The sequence below is a fragment of the Glycine max genome, chromosome 2 (assembly GCF_000004515.6).
Source record: "Glycine max cultivar Williams 82 chromosome 2, Glycine_max_v4.0, whole genome shotgun sequence".
Lineage (NCBI taxonomy): Eukaryota > Viridiplantae > Streptophyta > Magnoliopsida > Fabales > Fabaceae > Glycine > Glycine max.
In genome coordinates, this window is record NC_016089.4 from 18,987,524 (window position 1) to 19,008,017 (window position 20,494).

At 42.2% G+C, this 20,494-nt stretch overlaps 1 protein-coding gene across 1 annotated transcript; it reads left to right on the forward strand.

Annotated features, from left to right (window-relative positions):
* Positions 1-676: 676 nt before the first annotated feature.
* Positions 677-19,293, forward strand: LOC106796071 (uncharacterized). Its single transcript, XM_014767538.3, has 2 exons — positions 677-1,211; positions 16,947-19,293. The coding sequence occupies exon 2, from the start codon at positions 17,185-17,187 to the stop codon at positions 17,779-17,781; it is 597 nt and encodes a 198-aa protein (XP_014623024.1). The 5' UTR covers positions 677-1,211; positions 16,947-17,184; the 3' UTR covers positions 17,782-19,293.
* The last annotated feature ends 1,201 nt before the right edge of the window (positions 19,294-20,494 follow it).

Sequence of the window (20,494 nt, forward strand, 5' to 3'; positions counted from 1 at the left end):
GTGGGAAACTTTCTGCTACAAAGTGATGTCCTTTAGGCTCAAGAATGCTGGGGCAACTTACCAACGGGCTATGGTAGCGTTATTCCACGGCATGATGCACTAAGAGATTGAGGTCTACGTGGATGACATGATTGCCAAGTCAAAGACCGAGGAGGAATACCTTGTCAACTTACGAAATTTGTTCAAGAGGCTGTGTAAGTATCGATTAAGGTTGAATCCCACAAAGTGCACTTTCAGGGTCAAGTCGGGAAAGTTGCTCGATCTTATCGTGAGCCAAAAAGGGATAGAGGTAGACCCAGACACAGTGAAGGCCATCCTCGAAATGCCCAAGCCACGCATCGAGAAGCAGGTCTGAGGTTTCCTAGGACGATTGAACTACATAGCGAGGTTCATATCACAACTGACCGCCACTTGTGAGCCTCTCTTCAAGCTATTGCATAAGAACCAGTCTGTCCAATGGGACGACTGTGAGATCCTGGAAATTTCTACCCGAAATTTTTGTAAACGGTGCATTTTGAATGGCTATATATATAAGTATTATTCAGTGTACGTATATATGTATATTCCTGGTAGAAGTAGGTATTTTGGGGGGAAAGATACGCGGGTTAGGCTAATTAACGAAGAGAAATCCATAACTGGATGGTTATGGGTTAACTCTCAATTAATTAGTCTAAAAATTATCGTTTTGCGTGCAACTTAAAATTTAACAAAATCAACCTCTGAACCACGCTCGGGGTTTCATTCTGAGCGTTTTGATATATATATTGCCTACTTTCGAAAACTGGCCCCGACGGACACAGAGGAACGCGAGGAACGGGAACCAAAGAAATGGCACACAAACCGAGGCAGGATTTTGGCATTTCAAAAGGTCAGATTTTTCTCTTCATGTGGCTGAGCATGAGTCACATCAAGAGAAAAGTGGGCCTTTTGCTCCACTCAAATGGAGACATGTGGCATAACTTAAAATAAAATAATAGAAAAGAGAAAAAACCTTTTTAAACCAAAAAGCAACTCTCTCTCTCCTCACTCAGCCCCAACATTTCAGAAGCTCTCTCCCTCTCTCTCACGTAGCTTTCTTCTCCCCTCTCATCCTCCATTGAAGCTCCAACAAAGCTCCAACCTTTGGTGCCCATTTCTGCTCCAAATCGCGAAAGGAAGACATTTTCGGAGTCGTGCAGCGCATCTGTACGTGTGGGACCTCAAAATTTCAGGTTTGGGTAGACTTCTTTCTCACTTGATTTTCGTGGGTATTGGGTTTTGGGAGATATGATGGGTAGTTTTACTAGGTTTCTGCTTCATGATAGTTATTTGTGAAGAAATTTGTTGAAAGCATGTTGAACTTGCCATGTTTGGATGAGTTAAGCTTACCCATTCAGTTTTAGGGTTTTTATGATGATGCTTGTGATGTTTATGTGCTGAAATTGCTTATGGAAAACTGTTAGAGATGAAGGGTAGAGTTAACCTAGGGTTAGAAAGTGAGGATATGGTGTTATGAGTGAAAAAAGAGTGAGTTTTTGAGAGTTGGAAGGCCAAATCTGGATTTAGTGGTATTTGGAGGTTAAAGTGAGTTAATCCTAGCTTGAAATGTCATTTAGGACTTATGAGAAAGTTTGGGCTGTGCTAGAGAGAAAGACAAATGACCAAAGTGAACAAAGAGCCATTTCTAGGGTAAAATTGGGTGTTGAGGAGTCAAATTTTGATTCGGTGGAATTTTAGGTGTAAATCCAATTTGAGCACGTTTAAATTGATGTTATAGACTTGTGTGAGGTGAGAGTTTGCTCCAAATTTACTTCATTCTCAATTTCACTTCTCGAACCTTGAAAATCCATTAAATTGAGGGGTTTTGGATACCTAGATTTTGTGTTGCTTTGGTCTGAAGCTTGTCCTTGTTTTAGACATGATTGGTACATGATTTGGGACTTGTAGGATTCAATTTGGGCAAAATTGGATGAGGGAAAGAGTGGTTTTCGAAATCTGCACTTTATGCAGAATTTTGTTGTTGAAATGTGCAGCAGAATTTTGTATAAGTGCAGAAAAATGCTTGTGTATGGCTGGTTGTGAAAAGGATAGTACATATGGGGTTCTGGACATTTGGTAGCAGATCCCAACGGTCATAATGTAGACTTATGTACTAGAGACTTCCAGTAAAATTTTTGAGTCAATCCAACGGTTAACGAATTGGAACGAAGGAAATGTTACTGGGGTATTTGTATGTGAAAAGCTATGATTTTGAGTTGTGTTTTGGGCAGAGTTTTCTGCCTTTGCCCTGTTTTGCTTGGTTTTGTTAGTCCATGATGATTGGATGTGGAATTACCTGGATGTTGTGGAAGCTTGGAAGGATTGATGGGGACTTGGCGTTGAGAGGAACGAGGATAAGGGCTACATGGGAGTACGTGAGCTCAGTTGGAGGTGGGCAACAAGGGATGGTGGGTTTGTACGTGATTTGTGGATGTGGAGAACTCGTTTTGCACCATCGCCCGACCGCCACCTAGTTCCACATGTGATGGGTACCCCATAATCCTACAAGCTTGAAATGAGGAAGTGTAGAAGGGTGAAACTTCCTGCTTTTATTCGTTGACCACAGAGTGGTACCTAGAGATATGTCGCGGGGGTCAAGAGACCTTGGGGACGTCAGGTGGGGTGCTATTGCCCAAAACCAAGCTTGACCAATCCCGACCCAACCCGGGCATAGTCAGTCAGTGAGAACCTGTGATGTACCTAAGCAGGCGAGCTCCTAGCAGTCAACAGATAAATGGAACTAAGACCACAAAGCAAGGAGGCTTGTGTGGTGGCTGGCCAGCTGTGAACTTTGATTGATATATGGGATATGGCCTCTGGTAATCGATTACCAAGGGTGGGTAATCGATTACAAGGCTTAAAAATGAAGACAGGAGGCTAAGATGGTCTCTGGTAATCGATTACCAAAGGAGTGTAATCGATTACCAGGCTTGAAAACGAGGTCAGGAAGCTAGGAGGGCTTCTGGTAATCGATTACCAAGGGGTGTAATCGATTACCAGGCTTAGAAATGAAGGCAGCATGTTGTGGAGGCCTCTGGTAATCGATTACCAGGCTGTGTAATCAATTACACAGAGGAATATGCCATTAGTAATCGATTACCAGTTATGTGTAATCGATTACACAGTGCATTTTTGCAGGTTTCATGTCCTGTAGCTGTGTAATTCGAGTTTGGCCTCTGGTAATCGATTACCAAGGCTGTGTAATCGATTACCAGAGATGAAAAGCCTAGAGATACCCCTTTTACTTGCATGTAGTGTTATGGGACGCATCGTGTTGCTACGTAGTTAGATGTCGCGTGAAAGAGTCTACCCCCTTTCTTTTCTTTCTTGTAGATCTTGATGGCGGCGCAGCTAATCCATGATCGAGTGGAGATGGAGTGCCTAGAGGGAGCTTGGGAGACCCTCGAAGGCAACACGAGGTGCCGATTTCGGGGCACGATTCGATTTACAGCTACTTCATTGGTGCATCCAGATGAACCCGTGCGCACGCTTCAGCGTACTGTGGAGTGGATACTACCCACGCCTACATCATATCGTCTAGTGGAGCCAGTCCAAGTGATTGAGGTAACGTCATCCGAGGAAGACCCTGAGGAGGATCCTGAGGAGCTACCTCCTGAGCCTGCTGTGGATGCTCTTGACTTTCTAGAGGGTGATGAGGACCCATTCCCTGAGGTGGATTCTCCCGAGGATGTCGTGTCGGCATCTGAGGAAGACTCTATGGAGGATAGTGGCCCTGGGGAGATGGCGATCAGTGGAGGCTCTTCATCATAGTAGATAGCTCATTGGATTAGTTTTATATACTTTTGAGGGTGGGTGTATCTAGGACTGACTGTTAGGTTTACTGTTTTGTTTTGTACGGGTAGACCTATTATATAGGAATTTGATGATTGTATACATGTGGCTGAAGCCACTACAGTGGACACCTTTGCTTTGGATGACACTATGTATTTTGCAAAACTCCCATATTTTGGACAGCTTTAAATGATGAATGCACTTATGTTTAATCTTGTTATTTGAAAAGAAAGCATTAGCAAACTTTATTTGCAAAAGAGTTTATCGACCGTATTTTATTTTATTATTTTCACGTGACAACCTAAAGTAATGGCTGGCATACCTTTCCTTTTGAAAAAGCAAAATATTTAGAGGTTATGAGTGATCAGAAAGAAATGACTCCGAATAGAGTTGTGAACTGGCCATTCAGGACTCTATAGTGATGATTTTCCTTTTGGACTTAATTATTGTGAAAAGAGAAAGAAATGAAAAAGAAAAAGAAAAAAAAAATTTACCATGGTTTTTGTTATTTAAATCATTACTATTAAACCAGTCATTATTTTGGGGACGCCACAATTTGTGGTATCAGAGCAAAAGTTGGATTCTAGTGAACCTGTTTATGGTCTTGCTGTGTGAATGTTGTATATCTCTGAAACTTGGGAGTAGGTTTCGGGGAGTGACGTTAAGTCACACATTGTGTATATTTCTACCTTCTTGTCTTAAGCATGAATGTGTGATCGATTCAGTAGAATTGTTGTGTGTATATGTATGTATAGAGAAAAGGATATTGTTGTAACTATCATAGCCTTTGTGGTACACTCTCTCAGTAGGATTTCTTGGATACTAATAGTTTCCCTACAGGATAGGTATGGCAGGACGTGGTGGGGATCAGAACCGTGATGTCCTCGCCGCATCACAGCTGTGCTGGAAACTCTGGTGCAGGAACGTGATGTGGAGCCGGCGGAGTATCGGGGACTCATGGCTTTCCGTAAGAACCACCTGCCAAAGTTCAGTGGGGACTATGATCCGGAAGGTGCTAGGTTGTGGTTGGCTGAGACGGAAAAGATTTTCGAGGCGATGGGTTGCCTCGAGGAGCATAAGGTCCCTTATGCAACATTTATGCTCCAAGGAGAGGCCGAGAATTGGTGGAAGTTCGTGAAGCCTTCATTTGCGGCACCTGGAGGCGTGATTCCTTGGAATGCCTTCAAGGAAAAATTTCTGGAAAATTACTTTCCACGAGATCTCAGGAAGCGGAAGGCGAGGAAATTTCTGGATTTGAAACAGGGAAGCATGTCTGTTGGGGAGTACACGACCAAGTTTAATGAGCTTCTACAGTATTGGCCTCAATACCAAGATGCTCGGAATGAGGAAGATTTATGTGCTCAGTTTGAGAATGGGCTTCGCTTAGAGATCCAACAGGCGGTTAGCTATATGCAGATCACGGATTTTAACCAGCTGGTGACAAAGTGCAGGATTTTTGAGGACAAGATGAAGGAGAGGCAAGCTAGAGGCGTTGGAGGACCGCAGAGAAACCATCCTTTTAGAGGAAACAATAATAAGAGAATGAAGCCGTACGCTAGCAACAAGGGGAAGCAACCCATGGCTGCCTCCAATATGAGCCAGTCAAGGGGGACTAGGGTACACTGTTTTCAGTGTGGGGGACCGCATCTTAAGAGGAATTGCCGACAGCTCCAGCAGACACAAGAGAACCGTTGTTATGTTTGTGGCAAGGCGAGCCATTATGCTCGAGAATGTAGGGTGACCGGGAGACCGACGGTAACCGCCAATTCCAACACCGTCAATCGTGGACCCGCTAATTCCACAAGGAGCGGTAATGTTAGCAACAACAACAACACTAGTGGTGGAAGACCAAAAGTACCCTCCCGGGTATTTGCTATAAGTGGTTCAGAAGCAGCTGCCTCCGACGATTTGATACGGGGTAAGTATTTGATTGCTGATAAACTACTAGATGTACTTTATGATTCGGGTGCCACGCATGCTTTCATATCTCATGCATGTGTGGAGAGGTTAGGGTTATGTGCGACGGAGTTACCATATGATATGGTGGTGTCTACTCCGACTAACGAGCCTATAACCACCTCTCGGGTGTGTTTGAAGTGTTCTATAATTGTTGAGGGTTGACCTTTTACGGCGGATTTGATTTGCCTACCTTTAGCTCATCTAGATGTGATCTTGGGGATGGATTGGTTGTCTGCTAACCATATCTTTCTAGACTGCAAGGAGAAGATGCTAGTATTTGGTGGAGATGTAGTTCCAAATGAACCATTGAAAGGGGATGCGACCAACGATGGAGCGGGGGATGTTCGAACTTACATGGTGTTGTTCTCTATGAATGTGGAAGAGGGCGCTGAAGTTAGTAGTATACCGGTGGTGTCAGAATTTCCAGAAGTTTTTCCTGACGACATTTGTGAATTACCACCTGAGAGAGAAGTGGAATTCATTATTGACTTGGTGCCTGGGGCGAATCCAGTGTCGATTGCACCTTATAGAATGTCTTCGGTAGAACTAGCAGAGGTGAAGACACAAGTGCAGGATCTTTTGAGCAAACAATTTGTTCACCCAAGTGCATCACCGTGGGGAGCGCCGGTCTTATTGGTTAAAAAGAAGGATGGAAGTATGAGAATGTGTGTAGACTACCGGCAGTTAAACAAGATCACTATCAAGAACAAATACCCTCTGCCAAGGATAGATGATTTGATTGACCAATTGAGGGGAGCGACGATATTTTCGAAGATCGATTTGCGATCGGGGTATCATCAAATCCGAGTTAAAAAGGAAGATATCTCAAAGACTGCGTTTTGGACTCGGTATGGGCACTACGAGTATTTAGTCATGCCATTTGGAGTGACTAATGCTCCGGCTATTTTCATGGACTATATGAACCGTATATTCCATTATTACCTAGATCAGTTCGTGGTTGTGTTCATTGATGATATCCTAGTGTATTCAAGGGATAAGGAGGAGCATGAGAAGCACTTGAGGATTGTGTTGCATATCCTGAGAGATAGGAAACTGTTCGCCAAATTGTCGAAATGTGAATTTTGGTTGGAGAAAGTGCAGTTCTTGGGGCACGTGATTTCTAAAGACGGAGTTGCGGTGGATCCGAACAAGGTGGAGTCGGTTATGGAGTGGCAACAACCGACAACTCCAACGGAAGTTCGGAGCTTCTTGGGGTTAGCTGGCTATTATAGAAAATTCATTGAGGGATTTTCTAAATTGGCATTGCCCCTAACTAAGTTGACTCGTAAGAATGAGAAGTTTGTTTGGAATGAGAAGTGTGATCAAAGTTTCCAAGAGTTGAAGAGGCGGTTGACAACAGCTCCAGTGTTAATTTTGCCCGACCCTAAGAGACCATTTGAAGTGTATTGCGATGCGAGCGGGCAAGGTTTGGGGTGTGTGTTGATGCAAGAGGGAAGAGTAGTGGCTTATGCTTCACATCAATTACGTCCTCATGAAGTTAACTATCCGACCCATGACTTGGAACTAGCAGCAGTGGTCTTTGCTTTAAAGATTTGGATGCATTACTTATACGGTACTCGTTTTGAAGTTTTCAGTGATCACAAGAGTCTCAAATACTTGTTCGATCAGAAGGAACTCAATATGAGGCAACGAAGATGGATGGAGTTCCTCAAGGACTATGATTTTGGTCTTTCCTACCATCCAGGAAAGGCTAATGTAGTAGCCGACGCATTAAGCCAGAAGTTCTTACATGTTGCGACTATGATGAGTTTGGAGCAGAGATTAATAGAAGAGTTCCGAGATCTGAATCTAGCAATCGAGATGCGACCTAAGAGCTTATTTGTGGGAGTGTTGCAGATCACCAATGAATTCGTAGATCACATACGCGAGGCTCAAGAGGATGACCCGTTTTTGCAAGGCAAGGTGTTAGATGTAATGGGAGATAAGGATGTGGAGTTTAAGAAGGACACAACCGGGTTAATTAGATTCAAGGGGAGGATATGTGTACCATCTTTAGATGATTTGAAAGTTAAGATCTTGGAAGAAATGCATAAAAGTCGTCTTAGTTTCCATCCAGGAATGACTAAGATGTACCAAGATTTGAAGAGAAGTTTTTGGTGGCATGGCATGAAGAAAGATGTAGCTGAATATGTAGCGAGGTGTTTGACATGTCAAAAGGCTAAGGCTGAGCATCAGCGACCATCAGGAGAATTGAAGCTACTAGAAATTCCGGAATGGAAATGGGAGAGCATATCCATGGATTTTGTATCTAGTTTACCTAAGACTAGTTGGGGACATGATGCTGTATGGGTCATAGTAGATCGACTTACCAAATCTGCTCATTTTATTCCAGTGAATATAAAGTATAGGATGGAGAAGCTAGTGGAGTTGTATATTAAGGAAGTAGTAAAGTTGCATGGAATTCCTTCCAGTATTGTATCCAAAAGGGATCCGAGGTTTACTTTGCGATTTTGGACAAGTCTACATGAAGTATTGGGGACAAAGCTGAAGCTTAGTTCAGCTTATCATCCTCAAACAGATGGTCAGACTGAACGAACCATTCAGACTCTAGAAGATCTACTTCAGGCGTGTATTATAGAGCAACAAGGTAGCTGGATGGATTGTTTGCCATTGATTGAGTTTACTTACAACAATAGCTACCAAGCTAGTATTGGTATGGCTCCTTTTGAAGCTCTATATGGACGAAAGTGCAAAACTCCTATTTGTTGGTATGATGATGGAGAAGCAGTACTTCTTGGACCTGAAATGCTACAACAGATTAACGAACAAGTGAAATTGATTCGAGAGAAGATAAAAGCATCTCAGGATAGGCAGAAGAGCTATTATGATAGAAGGAGGAAGCCACTAGATTTTCAGGAAGGAGAACATGTGTTTTTGAAGGTTTCTCCTGTAACCGGGGTCGGAAGAGCTCTCAAATCTAGGAAGTTGATGCCCAAGTATCTAGGTCCGTATCAGATTTTGAAGAAGGTTGGGCCTGTAGCTTATCATATCGCCTTACCTCCGAGTTTATCGAATTTGCATCCTGTGTTTCATGTTTCTCAACTGAGACGGTACAACCCGGATTCATCACATGTACTTGCAGTGGACGAGGTACAGGTGAAGGATAACCTCACCTATAAAGCACAACCTCAGAAGATCACTGATCGAAGAATGAAGTCACTAAGAGGAAAGGAGATCGCGTTAGTGAAGGTGCAGTGGGGAACCGATGAGGGTGATTCTACATGGGAATTAGAGGATAGGATGAGAGAATTGTACCCAAGTTTGTTCATAGAGTAGTTAATTTCGGGGACGAAATTCCTAAAAGGGTGGGAGTATTGTGACATCCTGGAAATTTCTACCCGGAATTTTTGTAAACGGTGCATTTTGAATGGCTATATATATATATATATATATATATATATATATATATATATAAGTATTATTCAGTGTATGTATATATGTATATTCCTGGTAGAAGTAGGTATTTTGGGGGGAAAGATACGCGGGTTAGGCTAATTAACGAAGAGAAATCCATAACTGGATGGTTATGGGTTAACTCTCAATTAATTAGTCTAAAAATCATTGTTTTACGTGCAACTTAAAATTTAACAAAACCAACCTCTGAACCACGCTCGGGGTTTCATTCTGAGCGTTTTGATATATATATTGCCTACTTTCGAAAATTGGCCCCGACGGACGCAGAGGAACGCGAGGAACGGGAACCAGAGAAATGGCACGCAAACTGAGGCAGGATTTTGGCATTTCAAAAGGTTAGATTTTTCTCTTCATGTGGCTGAGCATGAGTCACATCAAGAGAAAAGTGGGCCTTTTGCTCCACTCAAATGGAGACATGTGGCATAACTTAAAATAAAATAATAGAAAAGAGAAAAAGCCTTTTTAAACCAAAAAGCAACTCTCTCTCTCCTCACTCAGCCCCAACATTTCAGAAGCTCTCTCCTTCTCTCTCACGTAGCTTTCTTCTCCCCTCTCATCCTCCATTGAAGCTCCAACAAAGCTCCAACCTTTGGTGCCCATTTCTGCTCCAAATCGCGAAAGGAAGGCATTTTCGGAGTCGTGCAACGCATCTGTACATGTGGGACCTCGAAATTTCAGGTTTGGGTAGACTTCTTTCTCACTTGATTTTCGTGGGTATTGGGTTTTGGGAGATATGATGGGTAGTTTTACTAGGTTTCTGCTTCATGATAGTTATTTGTGAAGAAATTTGTTGAAAGCATGTTGAACTTGTCATGTTTGGATGAGTTAAGCTTACCCATTCAGTTTTAGGGTTTTTATGATGATGCTTGTGATGTTTATGTGCTGAAATTGCTGATGGAAAACTGTTAGAGATGAAGGGTAGAGTTAACCTAGGGTTAGAAAGTGAGGATATGGTGTTATGAGTGGAAAAATAGTGAGTTTTTGAGAGTTGGAAGGCCAAATCTGGATTTAGTGGTATTTGGAGGTTAAAGTGAGTTAATCCTAGCTTGAAATGTCATTTAGGACTTATGAGAAAGTTTGGGCTGTGCTAGAGAGAAAGACAAATGACCAAAGTGAACAAAGAGCCATTTCTAGGGTAAAATTGGGTGTTGAGGAGTCAAATTTTGATTCGGTAGAATTTTAGGTGTAAATCCAGTTTGAGCACGTTTAAATTGATGTTATGGACTTGTGTGACGTGAGAGTTTGCTCCAAATTTACTTCATTCTCAATTTCACTTCTCAAACCTTGAAAATCCATTAAATTGAGGGGTTTTGGATACCTAGATTTTGTGTTGCTTTGGTCTGAAGCTTGTCCTTTGTTTAGACATGATTGGTACATGATTTGGGACTTGTAGGATTCAATTTGGGCAAAATTGGATGAGGGAAATAGTGGTTTTCGAAATCTGCACTTTATGCAGAATTTTGTTGTTGAAATGTGCAGCAGAATTTTGTATAAGTGCAGAAAAATGCTTGTGTATGGCTGGTTGTGAAAAGGATAGTACATATGGGGTTCTGGACATTTGCTAGCAGATCCCAACGGTCATAATGTAGACTTATGTACTAGAGACTTCCAGTAAAATTTTCGAGTCGATCCAATGGTTAACGAATTGGAACGAAGGAAATGTTACTGGGGTATTTGTATGTGAAAAGCTGTGATTGAGTTGTGTTTTAGGCAGAGTTTTCTGCTTTTGCCCTGTTTTGCTTGGTTTTGTTAGTCCATGATGATTGGATGTAGAATTACCTGGATGTTGTGGAAGCTTGGGAGGATTGATGGGGACTCGGCGTTGAGAGGAACGAGGATAAGGGCTACGTGGGAGTACGTGAGCTCAGTTGGAGGTGGGCAACAGGGGATGGTGGGTTTGTACGTGATTTGCGGATGTGGAGAACTCGTTTTGCACCATCGCCCGACCGCCACCTAGTACCACATGTGATGGGTACCCCATAATCCTACAAGCTTGAAATGAGGAAGTGTAGAAGGGTGAAACTTCCTGCTTTTATTCGTTGACCACAGAGTGGTACCTGGAGATATGTCGCGGGGGTCAGGAGACCTTGGGGACGTCAGGTGGGGTGCTATTGTCCAAAACCCAGCTTGACCAATCCCGACCCAACCCGGGCATAGTCAGTCAATGAGAACCTGTGATGTACCTAAGCAGGCAAGCTCCTGGCAGTCAACAGAAAAAAGGAACTAAGACCACAAAGCAAGGAGGCTTGTGTGGTGGCTGGCCAGCTGTGAACTTTGATTGATATATGGGATATGGCCTCTGGTAATCGATTACAAGGCTTAAAAATGAAGACAGGAGGCTAAGATGGTCTCTGGTAATCGATTACCAAAGGAGTGTAATCGATTACCAGGCTTGAAAACGAGGTCAGGAAGCTAGGAGGGCTTCTGGTAATCGATTACCAAGGGGTGTAATCGATTACCAGGCTTAAAAATGAAGGCAGCATGTTGTGGAGGCCTCTGGTAATCGATTACCAGGCTGTGTAATCAATTACACAGAGGAACATGCCACTGGTAATCGATTACCAGTTATGTGTAATCGATTACACAGTGCATTTTTGCAGGTTTCATGTCCTGAAGCTGTGTAATTCGAGTTTGGCCTCTAGTAATCGATTACCAAGGCTGTGTAATCGATTACCAGAGATGAAAAGCCTAGAGATACCCCTTTTACTTGCATGTAGTGTTATGGGACGCATTGTGTTGCTATGTAGTTAGATATCGTGTGAAAGAGTCTACCCCCTTTCTTTTCTTTCTTGTAGATCGTGATGGCGGCGCAGCTAATCCATGATCGAGTGGAGATGGAGTGCCTAGAGGGAGCTTGGGAGACCCTCGAAGGCTACATGAGGTGCCGATTTCGGGGCACGATTCGATTTACAGCTACTTCATTGGTGCATCCAGATGAACCCGCGCGCACGCTTCAACATACTGTGGAGTGGATACTACCCACGCCTACACCATACCGTCTAGTGGAGCCAGTCCAAGTGATTGAGGTAACGTCATCCGAGGAAGACCTTGAGGAGCTACCTCCTGAGCCTGCTGTAGATGCTCTTGACTTTCTAGAGGGTGATGAGGACCCACTCCCTGAGGTGGATTCTCCCGAGGACGTCGTGTCGGCATCTGAGGCACACTCTACGGAGGATAGTGGCCCTGGAGAGATGGCGATCAGTGGAGGCTCTTCATCAAAGTAGACAGCTCATTGGATTAGTTTTATATACTTTTGAGGGTGGGTGTATCTAGGACTGACTGTTAGGTTTACTCTTTTGTTTTGTACGGGTAGACCTATTGTATAGGAATTTGATGATTGTATACATGTGGCTGAAGCCACTACAGTGGACACCTTTGCTCTAGATGACACTATGTATTTTGCAAAACTCCCATATTTTGGACAGCTTTAAATGATGAATGCACTTATGTTTAATCTTGTTATTTGAAAAAAAAGCATTAGCAAACTTTATTTGCAAGAGTTTATCGACCGTATTTTATTTTATTATTTTCACGTGACGACCTAAAGTAATGGCTGGCATACCTTTCCTTTTGAAAAAGCAAAATATTTAGAGGTTATGAGTGATCAGAAAGAAATGACTCCGAATAGAGTTGTGAACTGGCCATTCAGGACTCTATAGTGATGATTTTCCTTCTAGACTTAATTATTGTGAAAAGAGAAAGAAATGAAAAAGAAAAAGAAAAAAAAATTTACCATGGTTTTTGTTATTTAAATCATTACTATTAAACCATTCATTATTTTGGGGACGCCACAACGACGACTGCCAAGTGGTGTTCGAAAGGATTAAGCGGTGCCTCATGAATCCTCTTGTGCTTGTGCCACCGGTGCCCGAAAGACCCTTTATCCTGTATATGACTATGTTGGATGAGTCAATGGGGTGTGTGTTGGGGTAGCATGACGAATCTGGAAAAAGGGAATGGGTCATCTATTACTTAAGCAAGAAGTTCACGACATGTGAAATGAATTACACTTTGCTCGAAAGGACATGTTGTGCCCTGGTGTAGGTGGCTCACCGTCTAAGGCAGTACATGCTGAACTACACCACTTGGTTGGTGTCCAAAATGGACCCAGTCAAGTACATCTTTGAAAAATCCGCTCTCACTGGACGTATCGCTAGGTGGAAGGTTTTACTGTCAAAATTTGACATTGTTTATGTCAATCAAAAGGCGATAAAGTTGAGTGCCTTGGCAGATTACCTGGCTCAACAGCCCATCCACGACTACCAGCCTATGCATCCAGAATTCCCTAATGAGGACATCATGACCTTGTTCGAGGAAGTAGAGGATGAAGATAGGGACAAATGGATTGTGTGGTTTGATGGCACGTCTAACGCACTAAGCCTGGAGTTGGGACGGTTTTGGTTTCCCCCGACGAGCAATATATACCTTTCACAGCTAGGTTGGGTTTTGACTACACAAACAACATAGCTAAGTATGAGGCGTGCGCCCTTGGGATCCAAGCGGCAATTGACTTCAAGGTCAAGTTGCTCAAGGTATATGGCAACTCAACCTTGGTAATTCACTAGTTGAGAGGAGAATAAGAGATCAGGGATCATAAGTTGGTACCTTACTAGGCCTACATCAGGAAATTGATAGAATTCTTCGATGACATATCCTTTCACCACATTCCTAGAGAGGAGAATTAGATGGTCGATGCCCTTGCCACTCTAGTGTCCATGTTCCAACTCATCCCACACGGGGATTTGTCGTACATCGAATTTAGATGTCGTGGCAAACTTGGACATTGTTGCTTGATAGAAGAAGAGTAGGATGGTAAATCTTGGTACTTCGATATCAAACAATACATTGAAGACAAGGAATACCCACAGGAGGCCTCCGACAACGACAAGAGAACATTGCGAAGGTTAACGACTGGCTTCTTCCTGAGCGAAAATATCCTATACAAGAGGAACCATGATATGGTGTTGCTTCAATGTGTGGATGCCAGAGAGGCTGAGCAAATGCTGGTAGACGTGCATGAGGGATCCTTTGGAACACATGCCAACGAACACGCCATGGCCCAGAAGTTTCTGAGAGCAGGGTATTACTGGCTCACTATGGAGAATGATTGTTGCATCCATGTGAGAAAATGCCACAAGTGCCAGGCCTTTGCCGATAATGTCAATGCTCCACCCATACCTTTGAACGTCTTGGCAACACCTTGGTCGTTCTCTATGTGGGGGTATAGACGTGATCGTAGCTATTGAGCCCAAAGCTTCGAATGGACATCGCTTCATCTTAGTTTTCATTGACTACTTCACCAAATGGGTCAAAACAGCTTCGTACGCTAGTGTGACTAAGAGTGTGGTGGTTAGGTTCACCAAAAAGAGATAATTTGCCGATATGGGTTGCCCAGGAAGATTATCACTGATAATGCCACCAATCTGAACAACAAGATGATGAAAGAAATGTGTGAGGATTTCAAGATCCAACACCACAATTCTATACCTTACAAGCCCAAGATGAATGGGGCAGTTGAGGCTGCTGATAAGAATATCAAGAAAATAGTTCAGAAGATGACCATGTCATATAAGGATTGGCACGAGATGCTCCCCTTTGCACTTCATGGTTATTAAACTTGGGTGCGCAAATCGACTGGGGCAACCCGTTTCTCTTTGGTGTACGAGATGAAGGCTATGCTCCTGTTTGAGGTAGAGGTTCCTTCTTTGAGAATTCTACCCGAATCGGGGTTGGAAGAATCGGAATGGGCCCAAACTCGCTTTGATCAGTTGAATCTTATAGAAGGTAAGAGGTTAGCCGCCATGAGTCATGGACGATTGTATCAAAGCCAAGTGAAGAATGCTTTTGACAAGAAGGTGCGCCCTCGCAAGTTCAGCGAGGGAGATCTTGTCTTAAAGAAAGTATCACAAGCTCAAAAGGACCACAAGGGGAAGTGGGCTCCGAATTATGAAGGACCTTTTGTTGTGAAGAAGGCTTTTTCAGGAGGAGCATTGTTGCTTGCAAGCATGGATGATGAAGAATTTCCTTCACCTGTGAACTTCGATATTGTCAAACGATATTATCCACAACGCCTAGGGCAGCTAGAGGGTTCAACACATGATTGTTCCCCATGGACTCATTGGGATCTCCAAGTCTTAAAATCTTTTGTAAACCATGATCGCAACATTAATAAATATGGATTAACGATTTGCATCTTAACCTCCTGTGTTATGTCTTTTACTTCTTAAGAACATACACTCTCGATCTTGCCCACTGAATTCGGAGCCATTTGGCTCGATTAATGGGGTGTCGTAAGCGTTTAAGTAAAATTGAACACGATAACACTTGTTTAATTGTTACCCTTAACGTTCAATCATAAACATGTATGCATTCGCATCATGTCATTTGGGATCCTGCGAATTGGAGGACGAATGAAGAGTCATTTTGAGTGATGGTCAATACCACACCAATTTGAGATAAAGGTGAGTGAAAGGTAATGCAGGCATCTTGTAGTATTGTTTCACATTTTGTGGCATGATACCACTTTTTTTGTCTAAGCTTAGGGGCAAGTATGAACAGGTGCTAGGCCCAGGATCTACTGATCATCATCCTGCGTCTGGCTAAAGACGTTAAAGAAGTGCTCCTAAGGGGTAGCCTAGTATCTCTAATTTTGCTCTTTAAAATTCCTGCTTTTTACTTGTTTGTTTTCTTGAATTATATCTGGAATTCACCTAAGTTTATATGCAACTATAGGATTTTATAAAATATATACATAACAAGGAATAATACAATTTTTGCAAAAAAAAATAAATTAATTAGCTCGCCTGGGTGAGCGTGTCTGATGAGAGTTTTGAAAAGGGAAGGGGGTGAAGCCATTTTCACCCTATTTCTTCCCCAAAACTCAAAAGCCACCAAAAGCTTATGGGAGCCTCATTTCCAGCAGCCCTAAGCAAGCCATTGCACACTTTTGCTTTCGTTTTTTTCATTTTCGTTCATCTCCTACAAGTAAGTACCATCTCCCTTTGAATTTTGGCTTTCCATTATGGTATTTTGATGTTCTAGTTATCATGTTCTTTGTAAATTTCGTGAGACAATTTGTTGTGAATCCATGCTTTGATTGTTTGATTGGGGGCTACAAGGGATGGCCCTAGGCCTACCTTGGATTCTATTACGAATTGGCATATCATATTATCCCCATTCCTAATTTTTACGTGTTTGAACATGCATCCACCAACCATTCGATGAAATGCCTCAATGACCATTTCATGTGTTATTGTGAAATTTGAATTGTGAAATGAGTTTGTGCATGTACAACCATCATTGGGAAAGTGTGAACAACTTGGGTTGTTAGATTGAAATGCCAAGAGCATGAGTTAGGCATAGAAATCTAAACTTTGTCTTGGATGCAAAATGTATGAATTACATAAATGTGTGAGAATGATTGTTTGGATTTAGACTAATGTTTGAACTTGCTACACTATGATAGGCACCTTGCATCTAGGTAGCTAAAATGCTTTTATATATATATATATATATATATATATATATATATATATATATATATATATATATATATATATATATATATATCATAAAATAACATATGCACCGATGATGATTGTTTTCTAATTGCACAGTGACACTTGCATTTGGTGAAAAGAAATATGCACCATTCAAATTTGTTTGGCTTTTGTTGTGTTTAAGATGAATGAAATGATGGTTGGCGTTTTATGCAAACTAACTTTATGAACGTGTCCTTGCAGGAAATGGCTTTAAAGAAGCTTCTATCTAAGAGGGCAAGGAAAGATGCTGCTGGAGAAGGATCCAGTGCGACCCCACAAGTAGGTATGGAGTTTGATGGACATCGGTTCCGAAGCGAGGAACACCAATGCCATTTTGAAGTAATCAAGGGTTGGTTTTTCCTCAAGGAGAGACGGGTCCAGTTGAGGGAAGGGGAATATGCTGAATTCCAGGAGGTAGTGGACTCAACTTGCGGGGCCCATGGCTAAATATGATCCAGAAATAGTCATGGAGTTCTATGCCAATGCATGGCTCACAGAGGAAGGTGTCAGGGATAAGCGCTCCTGGGTGCGGGGTCAATGGATCCCCTTTGATGAAGATGCCATCAATAAGTTCTTGGGGCATCCGCTGGTCTTGGAAGAGGGGCAACACTGCGAATTCAGTCAGAGGAGGAGCCAGGCCTTGGGGTTTGATGAGGAGGCGATTAGTTGGCAGTTGTGTGTTCCGGGGCAAGACTTTACCCGAAGCGTGACAGGGAGACGGGTGCAGATCATGCGCACTAGCATGACCACCCTGACACAGATTTTGATGACATTGCTACTCAACAACATCCTCCCCAGCGATCATAATTCCAACTTGCCCCTGCGGATGTGCCAGCTGGTCTATGCCATTTTTACCCAGGTGAATGTTCACGTGGCTCAGTTGATCTTAGATGCCATTTATCAATTTGCAGGGATCACGCCCCAGACACCCAGTGGACCAGGAGAAGTCCAACAGAGCACTGGGGTTTCCAGCCTTGATCACGAACCTCTACCAGTTCCCGATTACTCCCACAAAGCTTATCCAGCCTCCCATTAACAGGGCCTTCATAGAAAAATATTGCATGCCAAGGCAGGCACAATAGTAGCAAGAGGAGGACCAGCAGCAGCCAGCCGTAGATGCACCGTCGCTACCTCTACGGCAGCCACCATCTCTAGAGTCCATCTCTGCTCACCTGTGGAGGATGGAGCTCTTGATGCACGCATATATGCAGCATGTGACCGACCAGCAAGCGGTTAATCATAGGGGTCAAGTGCAGCTGAATGAGAGCTTCTACCAATACACCCTGCATCAGCAGAGCCAAGATCCAAGCCCTTTCCCATGGCCTACCCCCGAGCAGTTTGGGGCCACAGTTGCATGGCATGGAAAGAGGCCTAGTTTTCAGGCAGGGGCAGGACCCGCAGGATCCCCGAAGATGAAGATGGAGCTCAAGAAGATGATGACATGGCTGATGTGATGGACTTCTTCCTTTGAGGAGGCAGAGTCGCTTGGCCGGGATTGCCTAGAAACTGTGAACTCGTCTTTATTTTGTTTTTATCGCTTTTGGTATTTGTTTGTTATCTCATTATGATAGAACTGGACTTTAATTTATCACTTTCAGTTTTTGTTTGTTATCTCATTGTGATGAAACTTTATCGCTTCCAACGTGTTGTTGTACTATTGCGTTGTGATGGTTTGTCTGAAGCAAGAAAACTAAGCTAAAAAAATAGGGTCTTGTGTATGGTTTCTTTTCGTTCATACACCCTTTGTTCCTTTGATAAGTATAATCTCAGGTAACAACTTTGCCTAGGTTACAAACTTTTTCCAAAAGAAAAACAAAAAAAACATGTTTTTTGAAAAAAAGAAATGATCGCCAGTTTTCTTTAGAAAATTCACAGGTCAAAACACAAAAGGTTTTTGAAAGAAAAGAAATGTGCACCTAGAGGGTGAACGCAATGAAAGATTTTCCCGAATGCCAAAATAAATTCGAATGTTTGTATGACTTGATAAAAAGAGCAATCGTTGAAACACTGGTTTGATCTGAATGGGGAAACAAATCCTAAGCCTTAGTGTTTGCATTGCCACAAAGCCTTATGTTTGAGTGTCCATATGGATGTGTGCTATGATTAATTTTGCATGAATTTCTTATTATCATAATATGCATTTCATGGAAGTGATTTGGACATTCCCTTATTTTTGAGCCATTTGCTAAACATATATCCTGACATACATCATGTCCCTCCATTTGCAAGCCTTTTGAGCCAAACGCCGACTTTTTGGCCATAACCTTGACCTAGGATGGAAATTTCCAACCTTACCCTAGGAAGAGGGAACAGGAGAATCTTCCAAGTGAAGCTTCTCTTACCTTGGGTTAGAGATGTTCGTCAAAAGAAAAGAAAAAAGACAAAAAGAAGACAGAGAAAGAAAAAACAAATCAATCAATCAAAGATTGAAGAAAGGTAAAGGAAAATAGAAAAGAAAAAAGGAGGGGGGGGGGGGGGGGGTTCTTTGAACCAGACAATGTCTGAAAAATGTGCATAATTGTTGAAAGAGAAAAATATAGGAGAAGAGCAATAATAACTTGGTTAAAACCTGGGGGGTGTGTAAAGTGATCACCTGCTTTAGTTACAAACCAAATCTTTGTGTCCGCTCTTTTTCCGCGCCGAATCAAAGAGAAAAGGAAACAGGAAGGGGAAAGGCTTGAACAACCAAATCCAAATTTCCTACCTAAATCCAGCCTCGTAAAGTCCTATTGATCCATGATGATTGCACATATTATCTTTGATTTGATAGGAAATGAATTGCAAAGTCAATCTACGACATATCTGTGGTTTGGAATTAAGATGAAACACTTGCCTATGTGAGATGTTATACACCTTGAGCGGTTTTCCTCTATTCGGTTGGACCTAGTGTTTTTCTAATGTTTGTTTAGAAACAAAATGCTAATGTCTTAAAACTCATTTTGGGTTATGAGAAATTCTATTTGTATGCTTTCATTTCCCTTTAGTCACATTGTTTTTCTTCAAAAATATATGTTGTTCTGATCGGTTTGGGGGTTTCTTTCTTTGCTAAGCGTGTTCACGTTTTAGTGAAAGATTTCAAAGACTATCAGAGTCTTTTGTCATGCAGAGACTATCAATGTCATATGCCCTTTACTTTTCAAAGACTATCAGAGTCTTTTGTCTTGCAGAGACTATCAATGTCATCTGCCTTTTACTTTTCAAAGACTACCAGAGTCTTTTGTCTTGCAAAGACTATCAACGTCATCTGCCCTTTACTTTTCAATGACTATCAGAGTCTTTTATCTTGCAGAGACTATCAATGTCATATGCCCTTCACTTTTCAAGACGATCACAACCTTCTTTTTGATTTAAAGACTTCAATGTATTTTGTCAAGACTATCACAGTCTTCTTTACGTTTCAAGGACTTCAATGTCTTTTGTCAAGACTATCACATTCTTCTTTACATTCCAAGAGTCTTTTGTCAAGACTATGATAGTCTTCTTTACTTTTCCAAGACTATCAAAGTCTGTTGTCTTGTAGAGACTATCAATGTCTTCTGCTCTTCACATTTTCAAAGACTACCAGAGTCTTTTGTTTCGAAGACTATCAGAGTCTTTTGTTGAGACTCCAATGTCTCCTTTGCATTTCAAGACTTTAAGGTCTTTTGTTTGATGTACTTGATACCTCTTACATTGTTTCTTTTGACAGGTTTCACTGCTTGGTTTTCTGCTAGTAGACGATCGGATGGCAAGATCGCTAGGATGAAATT

Coding starts and splice junctions, on each gene's coding strand:
- LOC106796071 (XM_014767538.3), top strand. CDS start 17,185: ATGGCTAAATATGATCCAGAAATAGTCATGGAGTTCTATGCCAATGCA.